The sequence below is a fragment of the Branchiostoma floridae genome, chromosome 16 (assembly GCF_000003815.2).
Source record: "Branchiostoma floridae strain S238N-H82 chromosome 16, Bfl_VNyyK, whole genome shotgun sequence".
Lineage (NCBI taxonomy): Eukaryota > Metazoa > Chordata > Leptocardii > Amphioxiformes > Branchiostomatidae > Branchiostoma > Branchiostoma floridae.
The window spans coordinates 4,511,756-4,528,696 of NC_049994.1; the positions used below are offsets into that span (position 1 = coordinate 4,511,756).

At 40.9% G+C, this 16,941-nt stretch overlaps 2 protein-coding genes across 4 annotated transcripts in view; both read right to left on the reverse strand.

Annotated features, from left to right (window-relative positions):
- LOC118403115 (cyclic AMP-dependent transcription factor ATF-7-like) overlaps positions 1–11,210 on the reverse strand; it is a 19,761-nt gene extending 8,551 nt beyond the window's left edge. For all 3 annotated transcript variants that reach the window (XM_035801592.1, XM_035801591.1, XM_035801593.1), the window contains exons 1-4: positions 11,039–11,210; positions 7,185–7,297; positions 6,282–6,500; positions 4,946–5,110 (exon numbers count right to left, since the gene is read on the reverse strand). In XM_035801592.1, the coding sequence (XP_035657485.1) occupies positions 4,946–5,110; positions 6,282–6,500; positions 7,185–7,229 (429 nt within the window). In that variant the 5' untranslated portion in view covers positions 7,230–7,297; positions 11,039–11,210. The remainder of the gene's footprint in view (positions 1–4,945; positions 5,111–6,281; positions 6,501–7,184; positions 7,298–11,038) is intronic.
- Positions 11,211–12,542: 1,332 nt separating this feature from the next.
- Positions 12,543–15,496, reverse strand: LOC118403117 (cytochrome c oxidase assembly factor 3, mitochondrial-like). The gene is made up of 2 exons (XM_035801594.1): positions 15,254–15,496; positions 12,543–13,737 (listed from the first exon to the last, which is right to left on the reverse strand). Exons 1-2 carry the CDS (start codon positions 15,453–15,455, stop codon positions 13,649–13,651), a joined length of 291 nt encoding a protein of 96 aa, XP_035657487.1. The 5' UTR covers positions 15,456–15,496; the 3' UTR covers positions 12,543–13,648.
- Positions 15,497–16,941: the final 1,445 nt, after the last annotated feature.

Genomic DNA, 16,941 nt, shown 5'->3' on the forward strand with positions numbered 1-16,941 from the left:
GTGCATGGCACATGTTTTTCCCAGTACTTTGGTTACAATGTGGTGCAAATGGAAATGCTGTGTTTGGTGTTTGTAGGTTCTCTTTCGTAGATACAAACTCTGGTTTAACCAAGGTGTATGTGTGTTGTTGTTGAACTTGAAAGCAGTTTTCTGACTCAATCATAGAAGAAACATTGCTAGTCAGATTGATAATGTGTATACCAGTAGGTTCAACTGATAAGAAAACATTTTCTGCTTGTACTGGGACAACCTCAAAATTGCATGTTGTGTTCCAGTTAAGTTGTTGCAAGAATGAAACTAGATTGCTGTTTGAACTGTGCATGCTTAAAGTAGAAGTGCCATGGCTATCTGGCAATGCTGTTATGGGACTTCTGGCATGTGAGTCATAAACAAAATACTTGTTATCAGCGTGCAACAATGCTACTGTTGAACCAGTTATTCCATGTGCTGTTATGAAAAGACAAGTGTTGGATTCAGCAAATGCTGCTTCTAGGGCTTTCTTTAAGGTGTAATAAGGATAGACTGCTTCTGTGGCAAATATGTCTCCAGTGTAAGACTCTTTTATTGATACACGTACAGTATTGTTGTAAAGTTGCAAATAGTCTGGAATATCATCAACGGAGAGGAACTCCACACCAGATCTTAGTGATGGTTTTATGTAGGTGTATAGTGCATCTCCTTGAAAAAGTACACCATCAAGGTCTGTACTTGTCCAGGTAATTGCTTGTCTGCAAGTACTGTGGTTAACAACTGCCATTAAAGCATTTGCAGTGCATTGTTTGCCTCTATTATCTCCACTGAAAATGATGTCACCTTGGTGGTATTTTCCCGATAAAATAGATTCACACATTGTTCACAATATATGTGTTCTTTGCTTGACTTTATTTGCACAATGCACAGTGCTCAGTGGCACGATTGAGTCTGGTGTGTGCAAAATGCACAGTGCTCAATGGCACGATTGGTCTGGTGTGTGCAAAATGCACAGTGCTCAATGGCACGATTGGTCTGGTGTGTGCAAAATGCACAGTGCTCAATGGCACGATAGGTCTGGTGTGTGCAAAATGCACAGTGCTCAATGGCACGATAGGTCTGGTGTGTGCAAAATGCACAGTGCTCAGTGGCACAATTGGTCTGGTGTGTGCAAAATGCAGTGCTCAGTGGCACGATTGAGTCTGGTATGTGCAAAATGCACAGTGATCAATGATCTGTTAATAGGTCTCAAGGTCTAATTTGGTTGGATCAAGGACTCTCTTTCAAACCTCTTTGGTTGGATGCAAAATGTAATGCGTAGATTTCAGCAGAAGAAGTATAAATGTGTACTGTGTAAAATCTTATTGAGTACAGACTTTTGCTAGCTGTAAGTTTCTGTATATTACTGTGTCACTTGTATATATAGCAGAGAACAGTCTAAGGCGTCACTGAAACAGAAAGAAAATATTGTCTTGATCACATAACATCTTACTAGTACCAACAAAAAGCAAAAATCTACAAAAGTTCAGGTGTGACATCTTGCCAACTGCTTTGCTGATTGTTTAACAGTTAGCTACAATCCGTTGTTTTCTACTATTCTTTGGAAATGTATGTTTTAATGTATTAGAATCCGATCCATCTTTTCAACTTGTACGATATTTTTACAATCAAAAATGCCCTGCATAATGCCTCGCATCGGCTCAAGCACAGTGCACCATTAAACTATCTAAATTCTCGTCAATCCCCACACACTGGTTTTACTAAAAAAACTATATACCGTTCCTTGGAAATATGTTTCAATGTGTCCGAATTCATGATCACTATCTTTTCAAATTGTACGTTACTCTTACGATCGAAAATGTCCTGCAGGACCTCCTGCAGCTGCATATATAGACGCACGCCCCCCTCCCACCCGCACGTAAACTGTTCCAATCGTTGCACAATAAACTTGACTGTATACCCTCCACAAAATCTTTCGTCAAATGTCGTGCTCATTTTACTCACATGACACTACGCCTTAGAATGTAATGTTATATTTTAATACATCCGAATTCCAGAAAGATAACTTTACAAACTGTACCAATTTCTGTACGATAAAAATCTCACCTCCTCCGCACCGTCAACGCCCGTGAGGGTATTTACCGGAATAACCCGAAATGACCCGGAATAACCCGGAATAACCGTAATATTTCTTGTTCCCATGGCCATATATACATTATTTTATGCCAAAATATTGCATTCTGCGATCTTAACTTATCAAAGCACACTGTATTTCGGTAGCTTTCATCCTTTATTAAGGTTATTCCGGGTTATTCCGGGTTATTCCGGGTTATTCCGCTAAATACCCGGACCCGTCAACGCTATCGCAAAATGAACCGTGCGATTTAACGACAACTCCTCAAATGTTACATGACCAGTGTTTTACTGCAAATCAAGAAACATTTTCCTTTCCTAGACTTTGCTAATGAGCGCTGCAATGTTTTCTGTACGAGTAGAGGTCATGGATAAACAGTATTCTTACAACGTTTATTTGAAGGGCTAAGAAGGGCTGAGAATTGTCGTAAAAACGCACGGTACATTGCGTTTATTTGAAGGGCTGAGAAGGGCTGAGAATTGTCGTAAAAACGCACGGTACATTTTGCGACCATAGCAGACCCATCCAAGGACGAACCATTAAACCGGGGACAAAGCCGGGCGCCTGCGGCGCCCCGGCAAAAATCTGTCTTTATAAGAAGGAATCCTACCTTTACAATTTATACTTCAAATTCTTCACTTTCCGGTCATCCCAGTAGTCTGAGCATGGGGCGGAGGGCGGCACGTTTTACAACTAGCGGACCCATGTGCGACACACCCTGCCACGCGCCAGTCTGAGCCGTCCGTTGCGCAATGTAATTTTTTGTAGTCCGTGAAATACATCTGACAGTCAGCATTCTTTAATACTCGAAGAAATCTTATGCAGATTTTATATTCTGATATTAACATAATACTAACTTGTCCTCATTTTCACGTATTTGTTAAAGATTTGTGGGCAATACAAGTATTGAACGAACAAACTGTTCTGCGCGAGTGCTGCACATCTCAACAAAAGTTCTCACGCTGTGGGCAGATGATTGGCAGTCGGTATTTTTGACAACAGGCCGCCGGCCCCATGCAGTCCAGATTGGCCACCAGGTCCAAATCCAATCATCTTAATAACCAATCAGCATTCGATAAATGTAATGTTACACTCTGTCATTGGTCACCGGGAAAAAAAGTTGCCGACTATTAGCGCACGTGATGTTGGTAGCCGCCCGTGTCGTCTGGCAACTTGTGTTTCTTCCCTAGCTGCTAACATTTTACTATTAAAGTTTCCCCATTTATCCAAGTTAAAAAACGTGCGCGGTAAATAAGTGAAGAATTCAAAACTATACACTTTATTTCTTATTTACAAAATTCCTTTTGTTTCAAAAAGACAAAATTTGCGGCAGAAAAGGGGCCGCAATATTGTTGTCAGGCGTCGATCGAGTCGGTTGTGCACTAGCATTGGCCTCCGTGGCACATAGCGCGGCACGCCCCCCTCCCCAGATGGATCGTCGATCGCAGCGCCCAGCACGCTGGGACGTCTTTCTGGCTACTCCTTCAAGGCTACATCGGCACTGATCACTGCCAAAGAGGCAGCAGATCGTCCTCCTCGAGTAATGTATAACGTCCTTGGTCTATTTAAAAAGAAATCCAACCAAAGATTTCACTCCGAAAACGGGGTTACCTGAGGTCGCAGGAAACAAACGCACGCTCGTAGAAAATGACGGCGCGGCCTTGTAAAACCCCACCGATTCGAAAAATTTGAGTAAAATCATCGGGCAAAATAGAAAAAAACACAAAGTGTGATGGCGCCGTTATTTTATCGTCTCGGAAAACTACTGTATTTGATGCGGGAGGGCGCAACATCGATCGCAGGAGGTAGACATTTTTTTATTCAATGACGGAAAAAAATTTGCAGAGGGTGGTCGTCGATAACTGAAAATGGGAGTAAAAGAGGCAACCGACGTCCAATCTCAAGTGCATGATTATCCTCTCAAATTGCAGGAAATTGTGTTCTAGAGGGTTTGAAAATTCAAATTTTCCCGGGGGAGCATGCCCCCGGACCCCCCTAGAATGCGAGCGCCTGCGGCGCTCGTCTCGCGCCTCCGGCGCTCATTACGCCCCTCCCAAATATTTGGACGCATACTTTCAAGAACCTGGCGGGAACGCTGCTGGACCCTCTGAAAAGCCATTTCCTGCACTTTCTGGGGGCAAATTGTGCACTAGGATTGAATGAAATGTCTATATATAAGTGAATAATGCAAATCAGTCATGCCTTTGAAAAAAATCTTGGACATGAAAAAGGGGACCTTTGAGCATGAAAAAGTGGACCTTTGAGCATGTGGGGGGGTTCTTCCGAACCCCCCGAACCCCCCCTGGCTACGGGCATGAAATATAGCAAGTTTCCTTGGTGTTTCAGTTGCAGGGTATACTTTAACAGGGTTGCTTGTGACAACTCTTTAAAACCTTAATTTTATGTCCCGTCCGAAAGATACGTGCCGCCCCAATCGAGATGCTCTTCCCAAGATTTGAATTGGGATCCCCCAGTTACCAACTAATTGGAACCAGGAGCTCAACTGTGAGGCTGCTACCAGTTGAGCTACAGGGACATCCCTTATTGAAAGGCCACATGGACCTATCAAACCAATTTTTTTTAATGTTCATGTTGATCAATCACTCTCTCTGAGTGGAAAGATATCAATTAAGAAACTGCATGAAAAGTGTCAAGACTACAATTAAGCCAAATATTTCATTTCAAAACATCCGGTACTTCTTAGTGTATGGAAGTAAAGGATTTAAGATGGACAGAAATAATAGTAATACTGAAAAAATTAAATGATTTTGTGATCAAGGTTGAAAGATCTTCCAGAATTTGAATGATTTCTATGATGTCACAGTAAGACTTGTTGGATACCTGTGGTGGCTGGTTAACTCTGGTGGGTTCTGGTTGGGTGGGTGCGGTGCTGGTTTCCATGGATACGGGAGCCACATGAGCGACGGGAGCGGCTGGAGCCGGAACTCTGGTTTCTGGTGCGGGTAATGGTGCAGTCTCTGCTGGCTCTGACTGGTCTCCCGAATCCTGGATTTAAAACCAGAAACACAAATGAGAAATCATTTTCTCACATATTATGTTTACAACCTATGAGATTATATACAGTCAAACCTGCCCAAGACGACCACCTGGGGGACCGGAAAAAAGCAGTCGATTTGGACAGGTGGTCGCTGAGAAGAGTATCGACTCAAAACATGCCCGATGCAAAGTATAAATGGTTGCCGTTGTGTTTAATGGCAAATAGCAAGCACACTGCACGCACGCAAAGAAGCGAGGTCTTTAATGTCAAATACAACACGCACACTGTAAACTGTAAATTTAACCCCAAAATCCGACGCAAACTGGCCGATTTCGGCACAAAATTGCGCTAATTATCATCAAAAATCGATGAAAACCTCAATCTTGAAAATGATGCGGCCGTTATAGGTCCCAATTTGGGCCGGTCGCGGTCGCGTTGGCCAGGTGGTCGTTGAGAAAAGGTCGCTTAATGCTTACGTCAATGGGAAAATAAATCGGGACTGAGAAAAAGCGGTCGAAATGGCCAGGTGGTCGCTGAGAAGAGGTGGTCGCTCGGGCAGGTTTGACTGTAGTTCATGAAGTCTACTTTCATTAAGACTTTTATATGCTTGTGTTCATTCCTTCTTTTGGACCCTTGTAGTGCCTAGAGGCAAATAGGTCAGTAAGTTTCCTTACTGTTTCAGTAGCAGGGTATCTTTTTACAGTGAAGTATTGCTAGCCATTCCCTTTCACCATGTCCTCCTAGAACACAGGACATTTGACTGATTGGTCCCTACACATGAGAGAATGGGTTCAAGCGCTCATTCGAAGCGCTGACCGAGCACTCCAGAAGCCATTCCTTAATTCGCTCTTCAACTGACATTATCATCGTAAGGTTTGAATGTTCACTTCCCCAGATGGGTTGCTACCTAGATGGTACAAAGGCTACATGTAGAACAACATACATACAAAAGATGTGCTTTGCACTCCCAAAACGGGCTGAATTATGCAACAAATTCGCAATGACTTCAAGTGTCTACTAACAACTGACTGATTCATCAAACTTTACACATTTATGTCGAGAGTCTAGAAAGATATTAAAAAGCACTTACAAGTTACATTTCAGTCAGTTGTCAAAGCAACCCATCAGATTTTTTTAGCTGGTGTTTAAGAATGATAAACTTGAGTTTGGATGTCTTACCTGTGACGTACTCTGCTCGGACGCTTTCTTGAAGTCCTGTTCGAACGGGCTGGCACCAGACAGCTCCTGGAACAGCCCCACCTCCTCGCAGTTCTTGAGGAATCTGGTAGGTGTTGGGGTTTGGTCCACCACCAGGCCGTCCAGCTTGGGCGGGCCAAACTTCAGCGTCATCTCGTGTTTGTGTTTGTGTACAGACAAGTGGTCCTCATTCGCAAACCTCTGTTTAACAGAAACAAATTCAAAACATGTTTAAGTAATCATGTTGCATCAATAGGCTGATCCTATAAACAAACAAACAAACAAACTTCAGTTCATCAAACTGTAGAAATCCAAAATCAAACCAAAAAATGCAAACACTTGAAGGGCATGCAGCCACTGTGTCATTGGTCAAACTGATAACTGTCATCCTATTATTGGTTAACTGCTAATTGTGATTGACACGTGGAATTCATTCTACTCGACATAAGCTATTTGTATATCAAAAACTGGATACTAATACTAATAGTAATAACAAAGTTTTCTAAAGATCAAAATAAGAAAAAAATAAAGAATTTATTGTCTGCTATACTGTGCTCTGTATGTTCAGTCATTTGGTCAACCTTCCTGACCAATAATTTCATAACTGAAGCTGATTTTTTTTGGTCAACTTATTTTTTTGCTCCCTTGTATCAGCTCCGGGGTACCCAGAGGATGCCATCCAAATAATCAAATCAGTATGGTCTAATCTAATCATAGTATTAGTACTGAAATCATGAAACCATCTTATCAGCGAGTAACATAGAGAGAGAGAGATAACACTGCAGCAAGGTTATTGATATTACTGATTGTTGCTTTCAGCCTGCAGTGGGAAAGTATTGATAGAACCAGAGTGAGGAGAAATATGACAGTGTAAAATGTACCCACCTGCCCACACGAGGGGCACGCGAAGGGTTTGTCGTCATCTCCCATAGTGGTCCTCTGTCGGGGGGACTTCCACCAATGAGACGGGGCTAGGGGCGCTCACCCAGAATGCACTCCTGTGGGCAGAAATACATCTTGTTTATTGTAATTACCTCCATGAAAAATGCAGTTTCTTTTTTATGCGGGTAAGTCTTCGGAAGACACATGTGAAGGTCGATTTTTGACCATCTGATGGCTAACCTTGGCACTGAATTGGAATTAGGAGGTTTTGGACAATTACCTTGTCCCCCCAAGGGAATAGGTAGGTAGGAGTAGGACAATCCGTTAAGGTTATTCAGTGATCAAAATAAGATGCATGTAGCTACATTTGAACATAAATTACATACATGGCAACTTACAGGTACCTGTTTTGTTTATGTACATGTACACATACTTTCTTCATTGATCTCCCCTGAAACTCAATTTTGGAAATATTGAGAAAAAAACTATAATAAGTATCACTTCCAGTTGCACATTTCACTGTTGTCTCATCATGACATATTGTAATGTCATTACCCATCATGTTCAACATCAGCATTTCCCTGCAAATTCTGTACCTACACTACAGTATACAAAACAACTGAAATTGACAGGAATTTATCATGGTGATTTTCCAGTAACTTTTTGTTCAAATGGGCAGGCAGGGATTTCTTTCATTAAATCTTCTTTTCAATTCTGCATGGTTCATATTACAGTTTTGTTAAAATTGGGATTTATTTTGTTCTTACATGTTTATTTAGTTAAAGATTAGAATAAATGTAGGTCCATTATTGCATGAGCTATGATCAAGTTGACCAAATATAACTGAATTCATTCCTTCATTGCAGTACTTTTGTTTTAAGTATAGCATCTGTACTTCTGTTGATCTGATATGTATTGATTCTACATACTTGTACAGGTCTATGGTATGGTTGGCGACTATTATTATGAATGATTGACTTGTAATTCTTTTATCTTACATTCTACTGTACGTCAAAAGTTATTATTATCCTCCTATTTACGTTACTTACTAAGCAACAATTTCTCTGCACCTTACCAAGGACATCATATAGATGTCCTTGATCTTTTAACCCCAATTAACTCTTTTTTTTAAAACCCCAATTAACTCTCAATTTTTCACTTAATCTAACCCTCGTGAGACGGAAAACAACACATAATACATGACTGTGTTTATGTATCAACAGCCAAAAAGTCACAATCTGGTTTAAAATTCAAACCATACACTACACATATAGGGACTATAAGGACTGCTGCATCAAATTTCAGATATACATAGTAACTTGTCCCCCAACGACCTGGAGGTCAAGAGACTAGGTAGGTAGGTACTGTAGGTAATAATCTCCAAGCAGATCCACGGTGGCGTAGTATAGTATCAAACCCATCATAGGTCGCCTGTTTGACTGCCTTTGGCCAGCTATACTCCTTGGCCAGCTTTGACACTATCTTATGGCACTGTAGGATCTGCTTGGAGATTAGGTAGGTAACACATACAACAAACAAATACATTGTATACAACTACTGTAATACCTTTGATTTCGAGGTGATTTAATTCCGCAGTAAAGAGAAAATGAAGTGTTAACAGTGGTCATAACTTCTCAATATAACTATAATCACAAACTGTTCAGTAATGGAAACAACAGCAAAATTAAGTTTGCGGTGAAAATTTCACGATAACAACTGCGAACATAAAACAGCAGTGAAAATTTAAAGAATTACAGTATTTCTGACTAATACTTCAAGAATCTATCAAACAATAGGCTTTTCTGTGTCCTCAAATCCCTAACTTTGTGGTACATGGACATTGTAGTCAAAGTTATACTAGTAGTACAAGCTAGCCTAAAGATCTGTTCTTTGTCACAGACAACCTCCAAGTCCAATGCTTTCGAACAGGACAAGAGACTGTACCATTGCTTCCATACCTTACAGTCTCTAACGTGTGTACCCTAAGGGAATGGTGTCCTTGCAGCTTTTCCTGCTTCTTTGTGTTTCCCCGTGGGTGTATTTACCTTGCTCAAACTAGTGGATGACTCATGCCGTGGGGAACTGGCTGGTGCACCCATGGGACGGGCTAATACACACCCACACAAAGGACTAGTCCATTAAATAATTCAATTGAGGGGGCACTTTTCATTACAAAATTTAAATGTGCTCGCATTTCAATTACTAACACCCTCATGTTAAAATCCTCAAAATACATATATACATGTATTGTCTTTTTATATCCACAAACATAGGTCAATTTTTGGTACAATCCAAAAAGGAGACCAAATCGTCATGTAACTCATACATGTATACTGTTGTCTATGATACATGTAGTTTGTAGTTCAGGGCTCGAAATTCATTTTGGGGATTAGGTGCACTTTTGGGGTGCACCACTTAAATCAAGGGGGTTGAAAGGGGGTGCACCACTTAAATCAAGGAGGTTGAAAGAGGGGATGTAAGTAGAATGTCAGAAAAACCTAATAACAAAACTCAGTTACATGCTATCAAATTCCATGACAGACATTTTATTGTCTTACATGTCAAGAATATGATGTATACTGGTATACTTTGATATCTTTACATACATAGACCCATGAAAATATTTGAGTGCACAAAATAATTGGGTGCACAGCTCCAATTTTGGGTGCACCTGGGGGCACATGCACCCAGTAGTTCGAGCCCTGTAGTTCTAAATGTAGTATAGCATTGGTACTGTCCTATGGAGTGAATATATATCCTATGGTACTATGGAGTGTGTATTGAGAAATTTTGGGATGGTACCCCTATCCTCCTTGATAAGTGTTATGGGTTCTTTAACGTGCTTGAGGTGTGGCTCTCCAAGGGTTCTTTAACATGCTTGAGTTAAAAGCTCTCCTTATCCAAGGGATGTCCCTAACTGAAGCTAAGGTACTTATTTACGCCTGAATCGAATGAGGAGCTTTGGTGCTATGTGTCTTTACTACATGGTCACAATATCGAGACCTGTCATGGATTCAAACTCAGTACCTCTAGTATCTGAGTCGACAATCCTATCAAACTACAAGACCATCCTGCCACCAGTAACGTTACTAGTAAGCCCTTTCACAGGAATTCTAGGTAATACTGTATGTCAAAGGTAAAGGCCTTGAAAAAGGAAACAGAACCGCTCAGACAGACATTCTTATTCAAATTAAAACAATGGCAGACACAAGGACTGTTTTCTTTTTCGTTTATCGGGGCCTCTACCTTTGACATATTACCTAGAATTCCTGTCGCCGCACATGTGTTCTGATCTCTGTGAAAGGGGTTATGATAATATATTTTCTGCAAATCTGTCAACCCTAAAAATCATCACAAATTGCGATATCAAAACAGAAGACATAAAATGGCTTTCTGCTGCCTTCTACTGCTGCGATGTTGCGAGTGAGTTGAAGAAAAATTGGGGAGGGGGGCACCATGGTGCCATAAAAATAAACACATCGATAACAAACCAACCGTGCATATGTCACGACCACGGGAACTCCCCAAAACAACTTATACTGTCGTAAAATACATACTTCAGACAAACAACATGTCGTACTGGAAAGTAAAATCGTATTAAGACCTAAGCCGTGTTTTGGGCTATTTTTGGAGCAACGATTATTGAATACGGAAAAGGTGGGAACGCACGACGGAAACCAAAGCGGAAGTCACCACTGTGCGATGTCCAGCTTCTGAAACCACGAAAAAAACACCACCCAAAGCCATAATTTCATACACACAAATGGATAAAATAAATGATTGAGTTTCTAAAAAGGTTAGGGTCGCGTTGTTGAGTGTCTCTGTGTGTTTGGTGTGAAGTAAAGAAGCCAAAATACCTGGTAACTTCAGACACTGAGGCAATCACGGCAAAACAAGATGGCGGACGATTCTGGGAACTGGCCAGCGTAACCTACCACCGCTGGATTACAGTGCTGATAAAACTTTACTTAGATCAGAAGACAATTCTTTGAAATACCATAATTTTCAAACAAACCAAAAATCTAGTTTACATAATTGTGTTGAATTATGACACAAATTACGTCCTGGATGCTACAACTGGTAAAAAAACAGGATATATTATTATAGCAAACTGCTTGACGCTTTTAGTGGTTGCGTCACGCTGAACCATAGGTGACCTGCGGGAGGATGACGTAACGGGATTTACACCCGGACGATACCAACTTTCCTTTTCAGAAGGGGTGTTTAAACATTAGATTGTCCAAAGAAAATTGACTTCCTTTTTCTAAAATTAAGCACTGAAACTAAAACTGTTCTGAGAACTAGTAGTAGATATTTAGAAAAATATGGGAGGCGCATAGGATTTCATGACACAGTTATTAATGCATGCCAATAAGGCTGGGAAACAATTAAAATAGGAGGGGTATTTTCAAATGAACACCTGAATGCCCTTGGGAGTTAAGAAAAAAGCAGGGATTTCAGAAATGCACTAGAATAACAATTTTATGTCCAGGACTCTAAATCTTTATACAATGTATCCTAATCAAAGGTTGGTCATTGCAATTTGTTGTCTTTTGGGATCGAAAATCGCAAAGATGCTTTCCACGTATCTTTACAGAAGTTGTAAAATACATAAATTGTCATGAATAATTCTCACATATGCAATGACTCAGCAAATAGGTGGATATCAATCTGTTCCCTACTGCTATCATATCTCCTTTATCTCGAAATGGGCATGTCCGCTTGAAATATTTCTCTCAAAAACTTCAGAATTATTACAAACATAGCGTTTTCAATATCTCAGTCACAATTTGAGGGACCTAGATAGAAGCCTCTTAAAAACCAATGACATATAAAATAAGCAAGTATTTTTCATCTTATTGAGGATTTATTTCTGCATCAAAGTTGAACAAAAAGTGGACTTACCCAAATTTCAAACTCAGCCTTTTGTCATGGAATGAGCTATTCGTTGCTTCTGTGATATCACGGTATGCAGACAAAACCCGTGATAGGGGGCGCTATAGACTTTCTGCAACTTACGATCCACTTTTTATCAAGTACATGTTCTGTTCGAATAGTGTGATGTCACAGAAGCAGCGTATTGCTCATTCCTTGGCAAAGGCCAGAGTTGGACAGTAAAAAAAATTTGTTAAGTCCAGTTTTTGTGCTGGAAACTACAGCTCAACTTTGATCCAGAATGCCTTCTATGAACACAGCTTTTTCAACTCAAGATTCAATTCTCTTAATTTTTGTCTTTCAACCTATTGCGGCATCTTCCAACAGTATTCTATCATGACGGGAAAACAACGGGCCAACCAAATAGCCCACCTCCTTCAAAACCTAGAAACGCAAAAGCAGAAAAACAAAAATTTGACAAACATGCAGCATTGGTTGAATTTATTAACTCCTTGTTTAGTACTGATACTTGGAAAAACTTCAGCTGTACATGTATAAATGAGCAAGAACTACTGGTGCTCCATGTTGCTTGTGTGATATATTTTAGCAATTCTGACATAAATGTACAATACAATGGTTTTTACAAATGGTGGGCTGACATCAGTTTATCTTAACAGTACTACATGCAAGTCCTGCTTTCAATGGCAGACAATAAGAAATATTGACTTCATTGCTAATCTACATACAGCATAGTATAACAGTATGCAAAAATCTATGCAAAATGTTCATGTTTTTGGCATTGCCTTATGTGATGGGTCTACATATGAACTTCACGTTTGATATTGTAAATGCTGTGGTTTTACGTTAACTTTGTCGTTTTTGACCTCCAAACTTCAAACTCAAAATTACCTTGACAAGTTTTGTTCATGTCTTCTACACACCCACAGTCTTGTCTATGTGCTACATGTCCGTACTAAATACATGTACACTTTACAGTATCATGATGTGTTGAATACGACTGTTCTGTCCATCTGTGCACCCTTGACAAGTCGTTAGTAGGCGGTTTCTGACTGGTTGTCTGTAAGGGTGTTTCCATTACTGTACAGTCTCAAAACCACTGTGAACACTCCATTTTTTCCTTGCCGCGAAATTGAATCACAGCAGACATATCAAAGCAATTACACATTAACTATAAAGCCAAAACTACAACTGGGTACATAGAGAATATACATCCACAAGCTTGGACACCGGTTAATCACTTACCAGCTTTCCTTCTTATCATTCTATCATCACATAAACACCACCTTATACTATATAGTCCCTGTCAGAAATCATAACATTACAAGTAGGTTGCTTTTCTGCGACAACTCTTTACATTTCAAACTGTGTCCGTTTATAGCTAAGTAACAAATTCATTGCATGTAGTACTAACAATCCAGTCCAATAACAACTTCTCTTTGCTTTTCATGATTTTCTGAGGTAAAACACTCAGTTATTTCACGATAGTTCTTTTGTAGACTGATTTCTTGTTCTCTCGATCTTGTTGCGTATGACCCCACAGCAAACTTTCACCCCCAGCACGTGACCCGCATCTAGCTGCCCCCTGAACTTTCACCTTCCTTGCTGGCTGGCACCACGTCGTCGAAGGTCTCCTGTCGAACTCTGTACATAGTGAAACCATCTGAGGTACAAGGTTAAGGTAATACATGTATGAAGGAAAGATGCGACAAACTTCAAGCTAAATCATTTAACAGTGATTGTGAGATCGCATGGCAGCGTTTGGGGGTTGATCCCAAGAGGTCCCGAGTTTAAAACCTACTGTGTCACTGAACTTGCGCCCTTGGGAAAGGCACTTAACACGACTTTCATCACTTCATTCAGGTGAAAAATAAGTACCTAGCTTCGACTAGAGCTATCCTATTTTCCAATTACAGTCAAACCTGCCCGAGCGACCACCTCTTCTCAGCGACCACCTGGCCATTTCGACCGCTTTTTCTCGGTCCCGATTTTGTTTCCCATTGACGTAAGCATTAAGCAACCTTTTCTTAACGACCACCTGGCCAACACGACAGCGACCGGCCCAAATTGGGACCCATAACGACCGCATCATTTACAAAATTGAGGTTTTCATCGATCTTTTATGGTAACTAGCGCGATTTTGTGCCGAAATCGTTGTAAGAAAATCCGAATTTGGTTGTTACAGAAGTTTTTTTTCTTCTAAATCTATATCATTATAAAGTGAACGATTGCTGAAACGTATATAGCCTCATACTTTTTTTAAGAAAGATCTGTCTAGCTCATACCTTTTTAAGAAAGATGTGTGTGAGTGCTTTTGTCCAACTGTACTGTACTCTCATCCATGGGTAAGTACGCTATTGGGACGTACCAGGCATCAAAATCGAAAGGTGCACCGTAGTTATTTCAGATCAAGAACACAGCGAAGCATAAAGGCTTGTATGGTAACTGACAACATCAAAGTTCCCTTACTGTCTAAAACGTTAGTGTACAAATACTTGACTAACTTGAGCTTTAAAACACTGTATCTTATAAAAGCTTGATAAAAGCTAGGGGTTAAATTTACAGTTTACAGTGTGCGTGTTGTACTTGACATTAAAGACCTGTCCTCGCTTCATTGCGTGCGTGCAGTGTGCTTGCTATTTGCCATTTAGATTTAACACAACGGACACCATTCATACTTTGAATCGGGCATGTTTTGAGTCGAAACTCTTCTCAGGGACAACCTGTCCAAATCGGCCGCTTTTTCCCGGTCCCCCGGGTGGTCGTCTTGGGCAGGTTTGACTGTACTTTCAAGGAGGTTACTGTAAATGAAGAAATTTTCGTGCGCTGTTTTCGTGGTGGCCGCTTCACCACAAACTTAAGATCACCGCAAACATTTTTCCATGGCAGCAAGACATTACAGCCTATGGAGTAGTATCAAGGAGAAAACCTCCTTGCTGGTATATAATAATGCTAAAATGCCCCCCTCCCCATTTTGTCCTGGTTGCGTAAAAATCGAAAATGACAGCTTCTAGATCATTTCAAAGACGTAAATATCAAATTATTCACCTACAGTCTACACACTTTTATCAACGATCTGTAACTTTATCAGACATACATTTATCATGACACAAAAAGCAAAAATTTGTACGTAAACCATGTGCGCCACTACTGTTGTGTAACACTGTAGTGTAGGATACAAGTCCCCAGAACAACTCCTCCGAGAGCCAGCCCCAGAAAGATATTTCTCCTGAACCATCTCGCCCTGCTTCTCTCCATGGCACGGGCCGCCTGTAGAGCGTTCATTCGGTCCATCATTGTCCGCTCCTCGTTAGTCAGGACGTCTTGTTCCAGGTCTACTTTCCGCATCACACGCTCGCCACCGGTCCGTGAGTCCGCCATCTTGAATGTTAGGGGTCAAAGAGGTGGCTGCACTTCATAAAAGGATCGGTAGGTGGCAGCAATGAGCGGTGTCGATGACATACTGACGGATGACTAATAAGGTGTCACCAGCCATTGTCAGATCAAGGAGCTTTTATCAGTTTTATCTGATAAAAGCTCCTTGGTCAGATCGAAGGAAATTATTGAAGGAATTAATACGCTCGAGGTAATATTACAGTACTCCACGCGGTCCAAGTAGCTGAACATAGAGAGACCACAGGATTTCTGTTTTAGGGCTACTTGATCATTAATCTTGTGACACCATGACATTGATGGGTGACTCTGCTCAGGAATGCCACCTTTTGATTTATTTATGCAGTACAACCTCCTTATGTGACCACAAAGGAATTGCCCAAATCTGTTTCCCAGTTCATACCAGAGCTATTTTGAAACTGTAGTGTGCTGCATTGCAAGTACTTGTAGTTACCTTACATTATAATTTACTTGTACATTCGCAACTACCTTAGAGGCAAAAATGCACCATCAATTATCAATGTACCATGTTTGTGTGTATGCTACAGTGAGCGTAGTTCAGTGCTTCATCTTCATCCAGGCGTGCTGGTTGCACGGATGGCCATGACTCTCTCCCTCCATCCTTCCCTATCCTCCATAGCCTTGGGCAGATCTTCAGCCTAGCAGCCAGTATCTTCACAAAGTTGATGCCTAGAAGTGGTCAATGGCCTTGCACTGAGCATACTTTTTACAAAAAAAGCAAGGAGCTTGGTGTAAGTCATGGTATCATGTCTCGACATAGACCATTCCATGTCATGGATTTTTTTACATGCTAGGAAAAACAGAGAACCCAACTCTTATGCTGGGTGTATGGAAATCTTTGCATTGTCCAGTTGTAATGAAAGGCCTATGAACTACATTTAGCCACTATACTAGTTGTACTGCTGCAGTTTACTGTATCACCCAACATGTTCTATTCCATTTACTGGATGGGCTCCACTGACGGTTCCATGTTGTGGTAGGTAGTGCATAGGTACCACCAACCCCATCCAAAGGGTAGAATTCAGCAAGGGTAGGGTCAAGAACGTTTTATCTCATTTAACGTCCTTGGTAGGGTGGAGAATTGGCAAGGAGAGCAAGTCGTGGGGAAGGGCAACATTTCCTCCCAGTAAGTCACTCTACACCAGTCTAAGTGGACTTTGTGGAGAATATTTTGCCAGGGGAGTTAAATTTGTCCAAACTGTATCCATAACCCCTTAAGGTGGGGTCACACATGCGTATATATTCAAATCCGTTTGAGGTGCGTATGAAGCTCTTAGTCTCTACCAGGCTCCACAGGTCGTGGGAAAAATAGTACAAATATAGATACATAACATGCCAGATGAGTTAGCTGACCGAGAAGTATGGTTAGCGACCCAGCTAACACGTCTAACATGTTACCTGTTTAAGTTTGTCCAATTTCTATTATTTTTCAAACGACCTGTGGGAGGTAAAT

Coding starts and splice junctions, on each gene's coding strand:
- LOC118403117 (XM_035801594.1), bottom strand. CDS start 15,455: ATGGCGGACTCACGGACCGGTGGCGAGCGTGTGATGCGGAAAGTAGAC. Junction 13,738..15,253: donor AGGAGTTGTTCTGGGGACTT/GTATCCTACACT, acceptor CTTGTACCTCAG/ATGGTTTCACTATGTACAGA.